This window comes from Leucoraja erinacea, unplaced genomic scaffold, assembly GCF_028641065.1.
Source record: "Leucoraja erinacea ecotype New England unplaced genomic scaffold, Leri_hhj_1 Leri_776S, whole genome shotgun sequence".
NCBI classification, from domain to species: Eukaryota; Metazoa; Chordata; class Chondrichthyes; order Rajiformes; family Rajidae; genus Leucoraja; species Leucoraja erinaceus.
Genome location: NW_026576703.1, coordinates 22,990 through 45,000, shown reverse-complemented (window position 1 = coordinate 45,000; position 22,011 = coordinate 22,990). Strand labels below are relative to the sequence as shown.

The window sequence follows — 22,011 nt, the reverse complement described above, 5'->3', positions numbered from 1 at the left end:
ATGAACCTGCCTCCACCACTTCCACTGGAAGCTCATTCCACACCGCTACCACTCTCTGAGTAAAGAAGTCCCCCCTCATATTACCCCTAAACTTCTGTCCCTTATTGGGAACATTGGGAACATTTTTCCTGCATCTAGCTTGTCCAGTCCTTTTATTATTTTACATGTTTCTATAAGATCCCCCCTCATCCTTCAAAACTCCAGTGAATACAAGCCTAGTCTTTTCAATCTTTCCTCATATGACAGTCCCGCCATCCCAGGGATCAATCTCGTGAACCTACGCTGCACTGCTTCAATCACAAGGATGTCCTTCCTCAAATTAGGAGACCAAAACTGTACGCAATACTCCTGATGTGGTCTCACCAGAGCCCTGTACAACTGCAGAAGAATTTGTATCTGAATGGGTGGAATACTGTCCAAGGGTCCCAGCCCAGCCACTCTACTCCCCTCTCCCATCGGGCAAAAGGTACAGAAGTGTGAAAACGCACACCTCCAGGTTCAGGAGGCAGACAAAAATGTTGGAGTAACTCAGTGGGTGAGGCAGCATCTCTGGAGAGAAGGAATAGGCAACGTTTCGGGTCGAGACCCTTCCTCAGACTGATGTCGGGGGGGGGAAGTAAGGAAGAGATCAAGTCAAGATTCAATTTAATTGTCATTTGGACCCTTGAGGTCCAAACGAAATGCCGTTTCTGCAGCCATACATTACAAACAAATAGACCCAAGACACAACACAATTTACATAATAAACATCCATCACATCGCTGTGATGGAAGGCCAAAAAAACTTATCTCTCCACTGCACTCTCCCCCCCCCCGATGTCAGAGTCAAAGTCAAAGCCCCCGGCTAGCGATGGCGATTGTCCCGCGGCCATTAAAGCCACGCCGGGTGGTGCGAGGTCGCACACCGGGTCTTGGTGTTAGAGCCCCCGGCGTGCGCTCGCAGAGTCCCGCGGCCATTCCAAGCCGCGCGGGGCGGTGATGTAAGGCCCCGCTCCAGGAGCTCTTCGACCCCGCAACTCGGGCGGGAGAAGTCGCCGTTGCAGGAGCCCTGAAAAGCGGTCTCCCTCCAGGGACCCGCGGGCTCCCAGTGCCGCCGTCCGCCAGACCCGCAGTTGCAGCCTCCGAATCTCCGGAGGTCGGGCCGCAGCAGCAGCAGCGCTCCACCACCGCTCCACCCGCTCCGGACTCGGCCAGCTCCGCGTCGGTGAGGTGAGTCGTCGGCACCAGAGTCCCCGGTCTTCTCCTGTTGGAGGCCGCTCCTCGTTGCAGCCCCAACGACAACGGAGACCCGACAAAGAAAAGGTCAGGTCTCCCGTGCAGGGAGAGATTTAAAAGTTACCCCGTTGAAGTTAGAGAAGTCAATGTTCATACCGCTGGGGTGTAAACTACCCAAGCGAAATATGAGGCGCTGTTCCTCCAATTAGCGCTGGGCCTCACTCTGACAGTGGAGGAGGCCCAGGACAGAAAGGTCAGTGTGGGAATGGGAGGGGGAGTTGAAGTGCTGAGCCACCGGGAGATCAGGTAGGTTTAGGCGGACTGAGCGGAGGTGTTCAGTGAAACGATCGCCGAGCCTGCGCTTGGTCTCGCCGATGTAGAGACGTTCACACCTGGAACAGCGGATACAGTAGATGAGGTTGGAGGAGGTGCAAGTGAACCTCTGCCTCACCTGGAAAGGACTGTCGGGGTCCTTGGATGTTTGGGTCTGTCTTCAGTGTAAACCAGCATCTACAGTTCCTTCCAACTAAAACTAAACCTTTGTCTTTCTTCTCCAGAGAAAAGATCCATTGAAATTTTGGAACGTCCACCGACCAACGTTGTCCCTGATGCCAGAAATTACCTGTACATCAAACCCACCGGTAAATATGGCGCAGAGTCCGTTCCTAACCTGCCGGCTGGAGGCAAGATGGTGGCCATTGTTGACAAGCCTAACAGGGTAGGGATGGTTGGAAGAGTGGCACAGCGGTAGAGTTTCTGGGGATCGCTAGTTAGCGTGGACTCGGTGGGCCGAAAGTCCCCGTTTCACAACGTCATAAAGTCAGAAGTGATAGGAGTAGAATGAGGCCATTCGGTTGGCAAAAACGGGAAAGCAGACTATTATCTAAATGGTGGCCGATTGGGAAAGGGGGAGATGCAGCGAGACCTGGGTGTCATGGTACACCAGTCATTGAAGTAGGCATGCAGGTGCAGCAGGCAGTAAAGAAAGCGAATGGTATGTTAGCTTTCATTGCAAAAGGATTTGAGTATAGGAGCAGGGAGGTTCTACTGCAGTTGTACAGGGTCTTGGTGAGACCACACCTGGAGTATTGCGTACAGTTTTGGTCTCCAAATCTGAGGAAGGACATTATTGCCATAGAGGGAGTGCAGAGACGGTTCACCAGACTGATTCCTGGGATGTCAGGACTGTCTTATGAAGAAAGACTGGATAGACTTGGTTTATACTCTCTAGAATTTAGAAGATTGAGAGGGGATTTTATAGAAACTTACAAAATTCTTAAGGGGTTGGACAGGCTAGATGCAGGAAGAATGTTCCCGATGTTGGGGAAGTCCAGGACAAGGGGTCACAGCTTAAGGATAAGGGGGAAATCCTTTAAAACCGAGATGAGAAGAACTTTTTTCACACAGAGAGTGGTGAATCTCTGGAACTCTCTGCCACAGAGGGTAGTCGAGGCCACAGTTCATTGGCTATATTTAAGAGGGAGTTAGATGTGGCCCTTGTGGCTAAGGGGATCAGGGGGTATGGAGAGAAGGCAGGTACGGGATACTGAGTTGGATGATCAGCCATAATCATATTGAATGGCGGTGCAGGCTCGAAGGGCCGAATGGCCTACTCCTGCACCTAATTTCTATGTTTCTATGTTTCATGGTCTCATCTTCATGCTCTCATCTTCATGGTCTTATCTTCATAGAAACATAGAAACATAGAAATTAGGTGCAGGAGTAGGCCATTCGGCCCTTCGAGCCTGCACCTCCATTCAATATCATCATGGCTGATCATCAACTCAGTTCCCGTACCTGCCTTGTTTCATACCCCCTTCATTCTAGCCACATCTTCATCTGTCTCCTCTTCATGGTCTCATCTTCATTGGCCTCAACTACCATCTGCGGCAGAGAGTTCTCATCTTCATGGTCTCATCTTCATTCTCTCATCTTCATTGTCTCATCTTCATGGATCTCATCTTCATCCCCTTATTAAGCTGTGACCTCTTCTTCCTGGACTCCCCATCATGGTCTCATCTTTCCTGGTCTCATCTTCCTGTCCAACCCCCATTTTGTAAGTTTTGTCTCATCTTCATGGTCTCGAGTACTTCCAAGTCTATCCAGTCTTTCCTCTTCATGTGAAAGTCCTGCCATCCCAGGAATCAGTCTGGTGAACCTTCTCTCCTTCTCTGTACTCCCTCTATGGCAAGTATGTCTTTCCTCAGATTAGGAGATCAAAACTGTAACATCAGGTGTGGTCTCATCTTCATGGTCTCATCTTCATGGTCTCATCTTCATTTGGTTCATACTTCATGGTCTAGGACATCATGGTCTTATAGAATCTTACATGGTCTTCATCTTCACAGGTCTCATGCTTCAGATTGCTCTCGATCTTCATTGAAGTCATCTTCAGGGGTCTCATCTTAAGGATTGGGGAAATCCTTTCACCGAGATGAGAAGGTCTCATCTTCACAGAGAGTCTCATGGTCTCATCTCTCATTGTCTCAGATCTTCATGGTCTCATCTTCATGGCTATATTTAAGAGGGAGTTCATTGTCCCTTCTTCATGGTCTCATGGTCTCATCTTCATGGCAGGTCATCTTCATTGAAACATCAGCCAATCATATTGAAATTAGGTGCAGGAGTAGGCCGAATTCGGCCCTTCGACTCCTGCACTAATTTCCATTCAATATGATCATGGTCTGATCATCCAACTCAGTATCCCGTACCTGCATCATGGTCTCATCTTCATGGTCTCCCCATAGCCATCTTCAAGGGCCACATCTAACTCCCTCATGGTAAATATAGCCAATGAACTGTGGCCTCATGGACTACCTTCTGTGGCAGAGAGTTCATGAGATTCACTTCACTCTCTGTCATGGTGAAAATCTTCATTCTCCTCATCTCGGTTTTCAAGGATGGTCTCCCCCTCATTGTTAAGCTCATGATCCCTTGTCCTGGACTTCCCCAACATCGGGAACAATCTTCCTGCATCTAGCCTGTCCATCCCCTTAAGAATCTTTGTCATCTTTTCTATAAGATCCCCTCTCAATCTCCTGGTCTTCTATGGTCAGTCTATAAACCATGGTCTCATCCAGTCTTTCTGGTCATCAGACATGGTCTCATTTCAGGAATCATCTGGTGGTCCGTCTCTGCACTCCCTCTATGGCAATCATGGTCTCCTTCCTCAGATTTGGAGTCTCAAAAATTGTACTTCATACTCCAGGTCATGGTCTCATCTTCATGGTCTCATCTTCATGGTCTCATCTTCATGGGTTCATCTTCATGGTCTCATGGTCTCATCTTCATGGTCTCATCTTCATTGTCTCATCTTCATGGTCATCTTCATGGTCTCATCTTCATGGTCTCATCTTCATGGTCTCATCTTCATGGTCTCATCTTCTTCATGGTCTCATCTTCATGGTCTCATCTTCATGGTCTCATCTTCATGGTCTCATCTTCATGGTCTCATCTTCATGGTCTCATCTTCATGGTCTCATCTTCATGGTCTCATCTTCATGGTCTCATCTTCATGGTCTCATCTTCATGGTCTCATCTTCATGGTCTCATCTTCATGGTCTCATCTTCATTGTCTCATCTTCATGGTCTCATCTTCATGGTCTCATCTTCATGGTCTCATCTTCATGGTCTCATCTTCATGGTCTCATCTTCATGGTCTCATCTTCATGGTCTCATCTTCATGGTCTCATCTTCATGGTCTCATCTTCATTGTCTCATCTTCATGGTCTCATCTTCATGGTCTCATCTTCATGGTCTCATCTTCATTGTCTCATCTTCATGGTCTCATCTTCATGGTCTCATCTTCATGGTCTCATCTTCATTGTCTCATCTTCATTGTCTCATCTTCATGGTCTCATCTTCATTGTCTCATCTTCATTGTCTTCATGGTCTCATCTTCATGGTCTCATCTTCATTGTCTTCATAGAAACATAGAAACATAGAAATTAGGTGCAGGAGTAGGCCATTCGGCCCTTCGAGCCTGCACCGCCATTCAATATGATCATGGCTGATCATCCAACTCAGTATCCCGTGCCTGCCTTCTCTCCATACCCCCTGATCCCCTTAGCCACAAGGGCCACATCTAACTCCCTCTTAAATATAGCCAATGAACTGTGGCCTCAACTACCCTCTGTGGCAGAGAGTTCCAGAGATTCACCACTCTCTGTGTGAAAAAAGTTCTTCTCATCTCGGTTTTAAAGGATTTCCCCCTTATCCTTAAGCTGTGACCCCTTGTCCTGGACTTCCCCAACATCGGGAGCAATCTTCCTGCATCTAGCCTGTCCAACCCCTTAAGAATTTTGTAAGTTTCTATAAGATCCCCTCTCAATCTCCTAAATTCTAGAGAGTATAAACCAAGTCTATCCAGTCTTTCTTCATAAGACAATCCTGACATTCCAGGAATCAGTCTGGTGAACCGTCTCTGCACTCCCTCTATGGCAATAATGTCCTTCCTCAGATTTGGAGACCAAAACTGTACGCAATACTCCAGGTGTGGTCTCATCTTCATGGTCTCATCTTCATGGTCTCATCTTCATGGTCTCATCTTCATGGTCTCATCTTCATTGTCTCATCTTCATTGTCTCATCTTCATGGTCTCATCTTCATTGTCTCATCTTCATGGTCTCATTCAATATGATCATGGGTGATCATCCAACTCAGTATCCCATACCTGCCTTCTCTCCATACCCCCTGATCCCCTCAGCCACAAGGGCTCATCATCTAACTCTCATCTTAAATATAGCCAATGAACTGGCCTCATCTACCCTCTGTGGCAGAGAGTTCCATGGTCTCATCTTCATTGTCATCTTCATTGTCTCATCTTCATGGTCTCATGGTCACATCTTCATGGTCTCATCTTCATAGAAACATAGAAACATAGAAATTAGATTCAGGAGTAGGCCATTCGGAATTTAGTAGATTGAGAGGGGATCTTATAGAAACTTACAAAATTCTTAAGTGGTTGGACAGGCTAGATGCAGGAAGATTGTTCCCGATGTTGGGGAAGTCCAGGACAAGGGGTCACAGCTTAAGGATAAGTGGGGAATCCTTTAAAACCGAGATGAGGAGAACTTTTTTCACGCAGAGAGTGGTCAATCTCTGGAACTCTCTGCCACAGAATGTAGTTGAGGCCACAGTTCATTGGCTATATTTAAGAGGGGGTTAGATGTGGCCCTTGTGGCTAAGGTGATCAGGGGGTATGGAGAGAAGGCAGGGATGGGATACTGAGTTGGATGATCAGCCATGATCATATTGAATGGCGGTGCAGGCTTGAAGGGTCGAATGGCCTACTCCTGCACCTAATTTCTATGTTTCTATGTTTCTATGTTTCATGGTCTCATCTTCATGGTCTCATCTTCATGGTCTCATCTTCATGGTCTCATCTTCATGGTCTCATCTTCATGATCTCAACATCATGGTCTCATCTTCATTGTCTCATCTTCATTGTCTCATCTTCATGGTCTCATCTTCATGGTCTCATCTTCATTGTCTCAACATCATGGTCTCATCTTCATGGTCTCATCTTCATGGTCTCATCTTCATGGTCTCATCTTCATGGTCTCATCTTCATGGTCTCATCTTCATGGTCTCATGGTTCATTGTCTCATCTTCATGGTCTCATCTTCATGGTCTCATCTTCATGGTCTCATCTTCATGGTCTCATCTTCATGGTCTCATCTTCATGGTCTCATCTTCATGGTCTCATCTTCATGGTCTCATCTTCATGGTCTCATCTTCATGGTCTCATCTTCATTGGTCTCATCTTCATGGTCTCATCTTCATGGTCTCATCTTCATGGTCTCATCTTCATGGTCTTCATGGTCTCATCTTCATGGTCCCATCTTCATGGTCTCATCTTCATAGTCTCAACATCATAGTCTCATATCTTCAGATTCTCATCTTCATGGTCTCATTTCATGATCTCAGGGGATCTTATATGGTCTCAAAATTCATGGTTGGACATCTTCATGCAGGAAGATTGGTCCCGATCTTGGGGAAGTCCATCTTCAGGGGTCACAGCTTAAGGATCATGGGGAATCTTTAAAACCGGTGAGGAGATCTTTTTGGTCAGAGAGTGGTCAATCTCTGGTCCCATCTTCACAGAATGTAGTTGACCACAGTCATTGGCCATCTTTCATGGTCTCATCTTCATGTGGCCATCTTCATGGTCTCATCTTCATGGTCTCAGGGGGTATGGAGAGAATCTTCATGGGATACTGATGGATGATCAGCCATGATCATGGTGAATCTTCATGGTTGAAGGGTCGAATGGCCTACTCCTGCACCTAATTTCTATGTTTCTATGGTCTCATCTTCATGATCTCAACATCATGGTCTCATCTTCATGGTCTCATCTTCATGGTCTCAACATCATGGTCTCATCTTCATGGTCTCATCTTCATGGTCTCATCATGGTCTCATCTTCATGGTCTCATCTTCATGGTCTCATCTTCATGGTCTAATGGTCTTCTGGTTTGTGATCTTCTGATCTTCTGCAGGGACCATCCTGGGTAACGCGGTGGAGAACTCGTTGAGCGCGGCTGGGATTGACAAACTCATCAGGGTGCCGACGGGCTGTGCAGAGCAGACGGCCATGCACATGGCCCCCACCGTCTTTGCCGTGGAATACCTGGACCAGACCGAGCAGTGGCTCTCCCTCACGGCCGAACGCAAGGACGAGGCGCTGAGCCACATCGAGACAGGTGCGAATCTTCTCCTCCCGACCACCCACCCGCACCTCCATCCGTGCCCCTGACCCCCAATTCCCAAACGGACGTCTTCTTAATCCGCGACCCTGATCCTCATTCCCAATTAATGTCACCTTAACCCATGAACCCTGATCCCATTCCCAACTAAAGCCATCTTAAGATAGACACAAAATGCTGGAGTAACTCAGCGGGACAAGCAGCATCTCTGGAGAGAAGGAATGGGTGACGTTTTGGGTCGAGACCCTTCTTCAGACTGATGTCAGGGGGAGAGGGTGGGACAGAGATAGAATGTAGTCGGAGGCAGTGGAAGGAACTGGGAAGAAAGATATCCCGGTGGATCCCGGCACTTCAACTCCCCCTCCCATTCCCACACTGACCTTTCTGTCCTGGGCCTCCTCCACTGTCAGAGTGAGGCCCAGCGCTAATTGGAGGAACAGCACCTCATATTTCACTTGGGCAGCTTACACCCCAGCGGTATGAACATTGACTTCTCTAACTTCAAGTAAACATAGAAACATAGAAATTAGGTGCAGGAGTAGGCCATTCGGCCCTTTGAGCCTGCACCGCCATTCAATATGATCATGGCTGATCATCCAACTCAGTATCCCGTACCTGCCTTCTCTCCATACCCCCTGATCCCCTTAGCCACAAGGGCCACATCTAACTCCCTCTTAAATATAGCCAATGACTGTGGCCTCAACTACCCTCTGTGGCAGAGAGTTCCAGAGATTCACCACTCTCTGTGTGAAAAAAGTTCTCCTCATCTCGGTTTTAAAGGATTTCCCCCTTATCCTTAAGCTGTGACCCCTTGTCCTGGACTTCCCCCACATCGGGAACAATCTTCCTGCATCTAGCCTGTCCAACCCCGTAAGAATTTTGTAAGTTTCTATAAGATCCCCTCTCAATCTTCTAAATTCTAGAGAGTATAAACCAAGTCTATCCAGTCTTTCTTCATAAGACAGTCCTGACATCCCAGGAATCAGTCTGGTGAACCGTCTCTGCACTCCCTCTATGGCAATAATGTCCTTCCTCAGATTTGGAGACCAAAACTGTACGCAATACTCCAGGTGTGGTCTCACCAAGACCCTGTACAACTGCAGTAGAACCTCCCTGCTCCTATACTCAAATCCTTTTGCAATGAAAGCTAACATACCATTCACTTTCTTTACTGCCTGCTGCACCTGCATGCCTACCTTCAATGACTGGTGTACCATGACACCCAGGTCTCGCTGCATCTCCCCCTTTCCCAATCGGCCACCATTTAGATAATAATAGCAGCTTGGGCAGCTTACACCCCAGCGGTATGAACATTGACTTCTCTAACTTCAAGTAGCCCTTGCTTTCCCTCTCTCTCCATCCCCTCCCCATTCCCAGTTCTCCCACCAGTCTTACTGTCTCCGACTACATTCTATCTCTGTCTCGCCCACTCCCCTGACATCAGTCTGAAGAAGGGTCTCGACCCGAAACATCGCCCATTCCTTCTCTCCAGAGATGCTGCCCGTCCCGCTGAGTTACTCCAGCATTTTGTGTCTATCTTCGATTTAAACCAACATCTGCAGTTCCTTCTTACTACATAACGTCACCTTAATCCGTGCCCCTGATCCTCATTCCCAACTAAAATCTCATCCTAATCCATGATCCCTGATCCCATTCCCGATTTACGCCACCATGTCCTTGATCCAAATTCCCGACTAATGGCACCTTACTTCATGACCCAGATCCCAATTCCCGGCTACCGACAACTTAATCCATATAACCATATAACCATATAACCATATAACAATTACAGCACGGAAACAGGCCATCTCGACCCTTCTAGTCCGTGCCGAACACATAATCTCCCCATGTCCCATATACCTGCGCTCAGACCATAACCCTCCATTCCCTTCCCATCCATATAACTATCCAATTTATTTTTAAATGATACCAATGAAGCTGCCTCCACCACCTTCACTGGAAGCTCATTCCACACAGCTACCACTCTCTGAGTAAAGAAGTTCCCCCTCATGTTACCCCTAAACTTCTGTCCCTTAATTCTCAGGTCATGTCCCCTTTGAATCTTCCCTACTCTCAGTGGGAAAAAGCTTGTCCACATCAACTCTGTCTATCCCTCTCATCATTTTAAAAACCTCTATCAAGTCCCCCCTTAACCTTCTGCGCTCCAAAGAATAAAGCCCTAACTTGTTGAACCTTTCTCTGTAACTTAGTTGCTGAAACCCAGGCAACATTCTAGTAAATCTCCTCTGTACTCTCTCTATTTTGTTGACATCCTTCCTATAATTGGCGACCAAAATTGTACACCATACTCCAGAATTGGCCTCACCAATGCCTTGTACAATTTTAACATTACATCCCAACTTCTATACTCAATGCTATGATTTATAAAGGCCAGCACACCAAAAGCTTTCTTTACCACCCTATCTCTCGCTCAAGATATGGAGTCAACTTAGGAAAAACTTCGGTTTACAAGGCCCTTCCAAAGAGTAGGAGTAAACGGGTCCTTTTCACAATGGCAGGCAGTGACTAGTGGGGTACCGCAAGGCTCAGTGCTGGGACCCTAGCTATTTACAATATATATTAATGATCTGGATGAGGGAATTGAAGGCAATATCTCCAAGTTTGCGGATGACACTAAGCTGGGGGGCAGTGTTAGCTGCTAGGAGACTGCAAGGTGACTTGGATAGGCTGGGTGAGTGGGCAAATGTTTGGCAGATGCAGTATAATGTGGATAAATGTGAGGTTATCCATTTTGGTGGGAAAAACGGGAAAGCAGATTATTATCTAAATGGTGGCCGATTGGGAAAGGGGGAGATGCAGCGAGACCTGGGTGTCATGGTACACCAGTCATTGAAAGTAGGCATGCAGGTGCATCAGGCAGTAAAGAAAGCGAATGGTATGTGAGACCACACCTGGAGTATTGCGTACAGTTTTGGTCTCCAAATCTGAGGAAGGACATTATTGCCATAGAGGGAGTGCAGAGACGGTTCACCAGACTGATTCCTGGGATGTCAGGACTGTCTTATGAAGAAAGACTGGATAGACTTGGTTTATACTCTCTAGAATTTAGTAGATTGAGAGGGGATCTTATAGAAACTTACAAAATTCTTAAGGGGTTGGACAGGCTAGATGCAGGAAGATTGTTCCCGATGTTGGGGAAGTCCAGGACAAGGGGTCACAGCTTAAGGATAAGGGGGAAATCCTTTAAAACTGAGACGAGAAGAACTTTTTTTCACACAGAGAGTGGTGAATCTCTGGAACTCTCTGCCACAGAGGGTAGTTGAGGCCACAGTTCATTGGCTATAATTTAAGAGGGAGTTAGATGTGGCCCTTGTGGCTAAGGGGATCAGAGGGTATGGAGAGAAGGCAGGTACGGGATACTGAGTTGGATGATCAGCCATGATCATATTGAATGGCGGTGCAGGCTCGAAGGGCCGAATGGCCTACTCCTGCACCTAATTTCTATGTTTCTATGTTTTCCCAAGTAACATCAACTTCATCCAAGACCCAGAGCTCACTCCTGTCTATTGTTGCTGTAGGTGGCACGGTGGCGCAGCGGTAGAGTTGCTGCCTAACGCCCCCGTCCCACTTAGGAAACCTGAACGGAAACCTCCGCAGACTTTGCGCCCCACCCAAGGTTTCCGTGTGGTTCCCGGAGGTTGCAGGTGGTTGCCGGAGGTTGCGGGTAGTGGAAGCAGGTAGGGAGACTGTCGAAAACCTCCGGGAACCGCATGGAAACCTTGGGTGGGGCGCAAAGTCTCCAGAGGTTTCCGTTCAGGTTTCCTAAGTGGGACAAGGGGGCAATACATCGCCAGAGACCTGGGTTTGATCCTGACTACGGGTGCTGTCTGTACGGGTTCGATCCTGACTATGCTGACTATAGTTCCTCGAAGGTGGAATCTCATATAGATAGGGTGGTAAAGAAAGCTTTTGGTATGCTAGCCTTTATAAATCAGAGCATTGAGTATAGAAGCTGGGATGTAATGTTAAAATTGTACAAGGCATTGGTGAGACCAAATCTGGAGTATGGTGTACAATTTTGGTCGCCCAATTATAGGAAGGATGTCAACAAAATAGAGAGAGTACAGAGGAGATTTACTAGAATGTTGCCTGGGTTTCAACAACTAAGTTACAGAGATAGGTTGAATAAGTTAGGTCTTTATTCTCTGGAGCGCAGAAGGTTAAGGGGGGGACCTGATAGAGGTCTTTAAAATGATGAGAGGGATAGACAGAGTTGATGTGGACAAGCTTTTCCCTTTGAGAATAGGGAAGATTCAAACAAGAGGACATGACTTCAGAATTAAGGGACAGAAGTTTAGGGGTAATATGAGGGGGAACTTCTTTACTCAGAGAGTGGTGGCGGTGTGGAATGAGCTCCCAGTGGAAGTGGTGGAGGCAGGTTCATTGGTATCATTTAAAAATAAATTGGATAGGCATATGGATGAGAAGGGAATGGAGGGTTATGGTATGAGTGCAGGCAGGTGGGACTAAGGGGGAAAAAAGTTGTTTGGCACGGACTTGTAGGGCCGAGATGGCCTGTTTCCGTGCTGTAATTGTTATATGGTTATATGGTGCTGTCTGTACGGGTTCGATCCTGACTAGGAATTGATCTGATGCTTACCGACTCATCGCTAAACGTGCAATTTTCTGTTTCCAGGCTACAGCAGAATCTTGGGCTTCAAGAAAGATGATGGATCATACGGGGTGTGGCTAACTCACCCAAGCAGCACCTGGTGGGTGGTCAGTGGATATATTTATGGCAGAGATAGATAGATTCTTGATTAGTACGGGTGTCAGGGGCTATGCTTACCAGCGTCTCTTGTTCCTGAGGAGACTGAAGAAGGTCCATCTGTCTCCTCAGATCCTGGTGAACTTCTACCGCTGCACCATCGAGAGCATCCTTACCAACTGCATCACAGTATGGTATGGCAACTGCTCTGTCTCCGACCGGAAGGCATTGCAGAGGGTGGTGAAAATTGCCCAACGCATCACCGGTTCCACGCTCCCCTCCATTGAGTCTGCCCAAAGCAAGCGCTGTCTGCGGAGGGCGCTCAGCATCGTCAAGGACTGCTCTCACCCCAACCATGGACTGTTTACCCTCCTACCATCCGGGAGGCGCTACAGGTCTCTCCGTTGCCGAACCAGCAGGTCGAGGAACAGCTTCTTCCCGGCGGCTGTCACTCTACTCAACAACGTACCTCGGTGACTGCCAATCAACACCCCCCCCCGGACACTTATTATTATTTATTCAAATCGTTTGCTATGTCGCTCTTCCAGGGAGATGCTAAATGCATTTCGTTGTCTCTGTACTGTACACTGACAATGACAATTAAAATTGAATCTGAATCTGAATCTGAATCTGAATGGGGAGAAGGCAGGAGAATGGGGTTAGGAGGGAGAGATAGATGTTTGTGTTAGAAGGAACTGCAGATGCTGGTTTAAATCGAAGATAGACACACAATGCTGGAGTAACTCAGCGGGACAGGCAGCATCTCTGGGGAGAAGGAATGGGTGACGTTTTGGGTCGAGACCCTTTGTTCACACTGAGAGTCAGGGGAGAGGGAGTCTAGAGTTTATCGCAGTCACTGCCTCAAAAAGGCCGGCAGTATCATCAAACACCCACACACCATCCTGGCCACACACTCATCTCCCTGCTACCTTCAGGTAGAAGGTACAGGAGCCTGAAGACTGCAACGTCCAGGTTCAGGAATAGCTACTTCCCCACAGCCATCAGGCTATTAAACCTGGCTCGGACAAAACTCTGATTATTAATAACCCATTATCTGTTATTTGCACTTTATCAGTTTATTTATTCATGTGTGTATATATTTATATCATGGTATATGGACACACTGATCTGTTTTGTAGTCAATGCCTACTATGTTCTGTTGCAAAGCAAGAATTTCATTGTCCTATACAGGGACACATGACAATAAACTCACTTGAACTTGAACTTGGACTAGAGATAGGGAAGGGTAAGGTGTGAAAATGACATCTAAGCAGATGATATTTACTAGAATGTTGCCTGGGTTTCAACAACTAAGTTACAGAGATAGGTTGAATAAGTTAGGTCTTTATTCTCTGGAGCGCAGAAGCTTGAGGGGGGACTTGATAGAGGTCTTTAAAATGATGAGAGGGATAGACAGAGTTGATGTGGACAAGCTTTTCCCTTTGAGAATAGGGAAGATTCAAACAAGAGGACATGACTTCAGAATTAAGGGACAAAAGTTTAGGGGTAACATGAGGGGGAACTTCTTTACTCAGAGAGTGGTAGCGGTGTGGAATGAGCTTCCAGTGGAAGTGGTGGAGGCAGGTTCATTGGTATCATTTAAAAATAAATTGGATAGGCATATGGATGAGAAGGGAATGGAGGGTTATGGTATGAGTGCAGGCAGGTGGGACTAAGGGGAAAAAACATTTGTTCGGCACGGACTTGTAGGGCCGAGATGGCCTGTTTCCGTGCTGTAATTGTTATATGGTTATATGGTTCATTGTTAGTTGACAAGGAGGTGACAAATTGTTGTTACTTGTGGGCGGAGCACCAAGGCAAATTCCTTGTATGTGAATAATTGGCCCATAAACGTACTTACTTAAACCAGCATCTGCAGTTCGTCCCTACGCTAGGGTTTGTAGGTTAATTGGCTTCGGTGAAAAATGCGTGAATTGAAAATTCTCCCTGGTGTGTAGGATATGGGGATCGCTGGTCGGCATGGACTCTGGGGGCTGAAGGGCCTGTTTCTTTTTTCACACAGAGAGTGGTGAATCTCTGGAATTCTCTGCCACAGAGGGTAGTTGAGGCCACAGTTCATTGGCTATATTTAAGAGGGAGTTAGATGTGGCCCTTGTGGCTAAGGGGATCAGGGGGTATGGAGAGAAGGCAGGTACGGGATACTTATTTGGATGATCAGCCACGATCATATTGAATGGTGAATGGTGCAGGCTCGAAGGGCCGAATGGCCTACCCCTGCACCTAATTTCTATGTTTCTATGTTTCTATGTTTCTTCTCTCTATCTATGGGTGAGGGGGGATCTCATTGAAAATTACCGAATAGTGAAAGGCCTGGATAGAGTGGATGTGGGGAGGATGTTTCCACTTGTGGGAGAGTCTAGGACCAGAGGGCACAGCCTCAGAATTAAAGGATGTACCTTTAGAATGGAAATTTGCCGGAGGGTGGTGAATCTGTGGAATTCTTTGCCATAGAAGGCTGTGGAGGCCACAAGTCAATGGATATATTTAAGGCAGAGATAGATAGATTCTTCATTAGTACGGGTGTCAGGGGTTATGGGGAGAAGGCAGGAGAATGGGGTTAGGAGGACAATAGACAGTAGACAATAGGTGCAGGAGTAGAGGCCATTCGGCCCTTCGAGCCAGCACCGCCATTCAATGTGACCGTGGCTGATCATCCCCAATCAGTACCCCGTTCCTGCCTTCTCCCCGTATCCCCTGACTCCGCTATCTTTAAGAGCCCTATCTAGCTCTCTCTTGAAAGTATCCAGAGAACCGGCCTCCACCGCCCTCCACCGAGGCAGAGAATTCCACAGACTCACAACTCTCTGTGAGAAAAAGTGTTTCCTCGTCTCTGTTCTAAATGGCTTACCCCTTATTCTTAAACTGTGTGTGGCCCCTGGTTCTGGACTCCCCCAACATCGGGAACATGTTTCCTGCCTCTAGCGTGTCCAAGCCCTTAACAATCTTATATGTTTCAATGAGATGCCCTCTCATCCTTCTAAACTCCAGAGTGTACAAGCCCATTCTTTCAACATATGACAGTCCCGCCATCCCTGGAATTAACCTGGTAAACCTACGCTGCACTCCCTCAATAGCAAGAATGTCCTTCCTCAAATTAGGGGACCAAAACTGCACACAATACTCCAGGTGTGATCTCACTGGGGCCCTGTACATCTGCAGAAGGACCTCTATGCTCATATACAGTCAGGGGTGGGTAGACTCGGGAGGTTGTTGTGTAGTTACGTGCAGCTCCAGTGCATGTCAGGCCCTCGTACAACTAACAACTAAAGCGAATGGTATGTTAGCTTTCATAGCAAAAGGATTTGAGTATAGGAGCAGGGAGATTCTACTGCAGTTGTACAGGGTCTTGGTGAGACCACACCTGGAGTATTGCATACAGTTTTGATCTCCTAATCTGAGGAAAGGCATTCTTGCCATAGAGGGAGTACAGAGAAGGTTCACCAGACTGATTCCTGGGATGTCAGTACTTTCATATGAAGAAAGACTGGATAGACTCGGCTTGTACTCGCTGGAATTTAGAAGATTGAGGGGGGATCTTATAGAAACTTACAAAATTCTTAAGGGGTTGGACAGGCTAGATGCAGGAAGATTGTTCCCGATGTTGGGGAAGTCCAGAACAAGGGGTCACACAGTTTAAGGATAAGAGGGAAATCTTTTAGGACCGAGATGAGAAGAACTTTTTTCACACAGAGAGTGGTGAATCTGTGGAATTCTCTGCCACAGAAGGTAGTTGAGGCCACAGTTCATTGGCTATATTTAAGAGGGAGTTAGATGTGGCCCTTGTGGCTAAAGGGATCAGGGGGTATGGAGAGAAGGCAGGTTACTGAGTTGGATGATCAGCCAGGCTCGAAGGGCCAAATGGCCTCTACTCCTGCACCTATTGTCTATGTTTCTATGTTTCTAATGGACTGTTTCTTCTCAGGCTGACGGCGTTTATTGTCAAAATATTTTCCATTGTGAAGGTCTACTTGTCGGTGAACGAGAGGATCGTCTCTGAGTCGGTTTCCTACCTGATCAGGGCTCAGAAAAGCGACGGGCATTTCGAAGACCCCCACCCCGTGCTAATGAAAGTCATGCAGGTTTGGCCTTGGGCCTAAGGTCCCGTTACTACGCCGTTTCTCTGAAGTCTATCTTCGTTACACACCAGCCACTGTACCTCCTTTCCCTATTCTAGTGGTGTATTAGATCACGAGGGGAATAGTTAGACTAGATGCTTAGAGTCATGAGGTCATGCGATAGGCCATTCGGCCCTTCAAGTCTACTCCGCCACTCGTTTAGCTGATCTATCTCCATCTACATCCCCTTTTAGAAACATAGAAATTAGGTGCAGGAGTAGAGGCCATACGGCCCTTCGAGCCTGCACCATTCGCCATTCAATATGATCATGGCTGATCATCCAACTCAGTATCCCGTACCTGCCTTCTCTCCATACCCCCTGATCCCCTTAGCCTCAAGGGCCACATTTCTAACTCCCTCTTAAATATAGCCAATGAACTGTGTGGCCTCAACTACCTTCTGCGGCAGAGAGTTCCAGAGATTCACCACTCTCTGTGTGAAGAAGGGTCTCGACCCAAAACGTCACCCATCCCTTCTCGTCAAAGACGCTACTTGTCAATAGACAATAGGCAATAGGTGCAGGAGTAGGCCATTCGGCCCTTCGAGCCTGCACCGCCATTCAATATGATCATGGCTGATCATCCAACTAAGTATCCTGCACCTGCCTTCTCTCCATACCCCCTGATCCCCTTTAGCCACAAGGGCCACATCTAACTCCCTCTTAAATATAGCCAATGAACTGTGTGGCCTCAACTACCTTCTGCGGCAGAGAATTCCACAGATTCACCACTCTCTGTGTGAAAAATGTTTTCCTCATCTCGGTCCTAAAAGATTTCCCCCTTATCCTTAAACTGTGTGACCCCTTGTCCTGGACTTCCCCAACATCGGGAACAATCTTCCTGCATCTAGCCTGTCCAACCCCTTAAGAATTTTGTAAGTTTCTATAAGATCCCCTCTCAATCTCCTAAATTCTAGAGAGTATAAACCAAGTCTATCCAGGTCACAGGTGATAGGAGCAGAATTCGGCCATTCGGCCCATCAAGTCTACTCCGCCACCCATACAGCTGATCTATCTCCGTCTACTCCCCTTTTCCTGTCTGTCGTAAGGCCACAGGTGATAGGAGCAGAATTAGGCCATTCGGCCCATCAAGTCTACTCCACCATTCAATCATGGCTGATCTATCTCTCCCTCCTAACCCCATTCTCCTAATGCCTTCGCCCCATAACCCCTGACGCCCATATTAATCAAGAATCTATCTATTCCCTGCCTTCAGACTTGAGAGATACAGCGCGGAAACAGGCCCTTCGGCCCACTGAGTCCGTGCTGACCCCAAACACAATTTTTACAGAAGCCAATTAATCTACAAACCTGCACGTTTTTGGAGTGCGGGAGGAAATCGGAGCTCTGGGGAAAAAACCACATGGTCACGGGGAGAACATGCAAACTCCACACAGACTGCACCAAAGTTCAGGATCTAGTTGTTGATCGGACGGTTTAGTTGCCTGACATTAACTGGGAAAAAACTGTCTCTGAAAACGCAGATTCTGAGGCAGTTTCTTCCCAGCTGTTATAGAAACATAGAAACATAGATATTAGGTGCAGGAGTAGGCCATTCGGCCCTTCAAGCCTGCACCGCCATTCAATATGATCATGGCTGATCATCCAACTCAGTATCCCATACCTGCCTTCTCTCCATACCCCCTGATCCCCTTAGCCACAAGGGCCACATCTAACTCCCTCTTAAATATAGCCAATGAACTGTGGCCTCAACTACCCTCTGTGGCAGAGAGTTCCACAGATTCACCACTCTCTGTGTGAAAAAAGTTCTTCTCATCTCGGTTTTAAAGGATTTCCCCCTTATCCTTAAGCTGTGACCCCTTGTCCTGGACTTCCCTAACATCGGGAACAATCTTCCTGCATCTAGCCTGTCCAACCCCTTAAGAATTTTGTAAGTTTCTATAAGATCCCCTCTCAATCTTCTAAATTCTAGAGAGTATAAACCAAGTCTATCCAGTCTTTCTTCATAAGACAGTCCTGACATCCCAGGAATCAGTCTGGTGAACCGTCTCTGCACTCCCTCTATGGCAATAATGTCCTTCCTCAGATTTGGAGACCAAAACTGCACGCAATACTCCAGGTGTGGTGGAGTTAAGAGGGAGATGATATGGTACCCAGAACTGATGACATAGTGCCCAGAAATGATGAGATGGAGCCCAGAACTGATGACATGATTCCCAGAACTGATGACATAGTGCCCAGAAATGATGAGATTGTTCCCAGAACTGATGACATGTTCCCAGAACTGATGACATGATTCCCAGAACTGATGACATTCCCAGAACTGATGACATGATTCCCAGAACTGATGACATAGTGCCCAGAACTGATGACATGTTCCCAGAACTAATGACATACTGCCCAGAACTGATGACATGTTCCCAGAACTGATGACATAGTGTCCAGAAATTATGATATGGTGCCCAGAACTGATGATATGGTACCCAGTTCTGATGACATGATTCCCAGAACTGATGACATGATTCCCAGAACTGATGATATGGTGCCCAGAACTGATGATATGGTTCCCAGAACTGATGATATGGTGCCCAGAACTGATGACATGATTCCCAGAACTGATGACATGATTCCCAGAACTGATGATGGTGCCCAGAAATGATGATGGTACCCAGAACTGATGATATGGTACCCAGAACTGATGACATGGTGCCCAGAACTGATGACATGTTCCCAGAACTGATGAGATGGTTCCCAGAACTGATGACATGATTCCCAGAACTGATGACATGATTCCCAGTTCTGATGATATGGTACCCAGAACTGATGACATAGTGCCCAGAAATGATGAGATGGTTCCCAGAACTGATGACATGGTGCCCAGAACTGATGATATGGTACCCAGAACTGATGATATGGTACCCAGAACTGATGACATGGTACCCAGAACTGATGACATGGTACCCAGAACTGATGATATGGTACCCAGAACTGATGACATGGTACCCAGAACTGATGATATGATTCCCAGAACTGATGACATGGTACCCAGAAATGATGACATGGTACCCAGAAATGATGACATGGTACCCAGTTCTGATGATATGGTACCCAGTTCTGATGATATGGTACCCAGTTCTGATGATATGGTGCCCAGTTCTGATGATATACTGCCCAGAACTGATGACATACTGCCCAGACTATGTTCCCGTGAACCAGCATCTGCAGTTGCTTCCTACACTCAATCAATCAATCAATCAACCTTTATTGTCATCTTGCAAGCAACAGTTGTACAGTGCAAAATGAAAAGACATTTCCCAGTGAATAGCGGAGCATCGCACATGAAATTTAAAACATTTCACACATAATAACACTAAAAAACAATCCAGTCCCTGATGGAACAGTATAAATAGTTAAAAGCAGGTAAAAACACAATGTTAAAATACAATAAACCAATCATAAAAAATGTCCGGGGCAGCTGATTTGAGTGGCCAGTGCCAGTTATTAAAGTGTCCGTGCCAGCCGCAGAATCAAGTGACTGTGAGTATAGAGTGACTGTTTAGCAGCCTCACAGCCTGTGGTAGGAAGCTGTTTAGCAGTCTTGTAGTCCGGGCTTTGATGCTTCGATATCTCTTGCCCGATGGCAGGAGATCCAGGTGTATGTGGAGGGGGTGCAGTTTGTCCTTAGCAATTCTCTGAGCTTTACTAACGTAAATCTGCTGCAGGTGCAGCAGGCAGTAAAGAAAGCAAATGGTATGTTGGCTTTCATTGCAAAAGGATTTGAGTATAGGAGCAGGGAGGTTCTACTGCAGTTGTACAGGGTCTTGGTGAGACCACACCTGGAGTATTGCGTACAGTTTTGGTCTCCAAATCTGAGGAAGGACATTATTGCCATAGAGGGAGTGCAGAGAAGGTTCACCAGACTGATTCCTGGGATGTCAGGACTGTCTTATGAAGAAAGAACTGGATAGACTTGGTTTATACTCTCTAGAATTTAGGAGATTGAGAGAGGATCTTATAGAAACTTACAAAATTCTTAAGGGGTTGGACAGGCTAGATGCAGGAAGATTGTTCCCGATGTTGGGGAAGTCCAGGACAAGGGGTCACAGCTTAAGGATAAGGGGGAAATCCTTTAGAACCGAGATGAGGAGAACTTTTTTCACACAGAGAGTGGTGAATCTCTGGAACTCTCTGCCACAGAGGGTAGTTGAGGCCAGTTCATTGGCTATATTTAAGAGGGAGTTAGATGTGGCCCTTGTGGCTAAGGGGATCAGGGGTATGGAGAGAAGGCAGGTACGGGATACTGAGTTGGATGATCAGCCATGATCATATTGAATGGCGGTGCAGGCTCGAAGGGCCGAATGGCCTCTACTCCTGCACCTAATTTCTATGTTTCTATGTTTCTATGTCTAAATCGAGCCGGTGTCTCTAGCGCTGTGAGGCAGTGGCTCCAGCCTCCACTGATTGCATCCTCCGCATCTCTCCACCGTTTGTTTCACATGCCTCTGTGACGGCTGGTTTTCTATCTGCAGGGAGGGGTCGGTGGAGCCGAGGGAGAGGTCTCTCTGACTGCCTTTGTGGCCGTGGCACTTCAACATTTCCTCAACGCCTTCCCGCAGTCCATCAACCCGTCTCCTGCTAAACTGGTAGGTCATGCGGCTCAAATCGGTAGCAAGGAAGGCGGACTCTATGCTGGCATTTATTTCGAGATTCAGATTCAGATTCAATTTTAATTGTCATTGTCAGTGTACAGTACAGAGACAACGAAATGCATTTAGCATCTCCCTGGAAGAGCGACATAGCAAACGATTTGAATAAATAATAATAAGTGTCCGGGGGGGGGGGGGGGGGGGGGGGGGGTGGTGATTGGTGCTTGGCAGTCACCGAGGTACGTTGTTGAGTAGAGTGACAGCCGCCGGGAAGAAGCTGTTCCTCGACCTGCTGGTTCGGCAACGGAGAGACCTGTAGCGCCTCCCGGATGGTAGGAGGGTAAACAGTCCATGGTTGGGGTGAGAGCAGTCCTTGGCGATGCTGAGCGCCCTCCGCAGACAGCGCTTGCTTTGGACAGACTCAATGGAGGGGAGCGAGGAACCGGTGATGCGTTGGGCAATTTTCACCACCCTCTGCAATGCCTTCCGGTCGGAGACAGAGCAGTTGCCGTACCATACTGTGATGCAGTTGGTAAGGATGCTCTCGATGGTGCAGCGGTAGAAGTTCACCAGGATCTGAGGAGACAGATGGACCTTCTTCAGTCTCCTCAGGAAGAAG

General features: G+C 47.2%; 1 protein-coding gene across 1 annotated transcript in view; it reads left to right on the top strand.

The window, feature by feature from the left end:
• LOC129694722 (complement C4-like) overlaps window positions 1–21,514 on the top strand; it is a 51,010-nt gene extending 29,496 nt beyond the window's left edge. Inside the window, exons 11-15 of the mRNA XM_055631471.1 lie at window positions 1,772–1,855; window positions 7,715–7,918; window positions 12,579–12,654; window positions 16,594–16,750; window positions 21,276–21,514. Of these exons, the coding sequence (XP_055487446.1) occupies window positions 1,772–1,855; window positions 7,715–7,918; window positions 12,579–12,654; window positions 16,594–16,750; window positions 21,276–21,476 (722 nt within the window). The 3' untranslated portion in view covers window positions 21,477–21,514. The remainder of the gene's footprint in view (window positions 1–1,771; window positions 1,856–7,714; window positions 7,919–12,578; window positions 12,655–16,593; window positions 16,751–21,275) is intronic.
• Window positions 21,515–22,011: the final 497 nt, after the last annotated feature.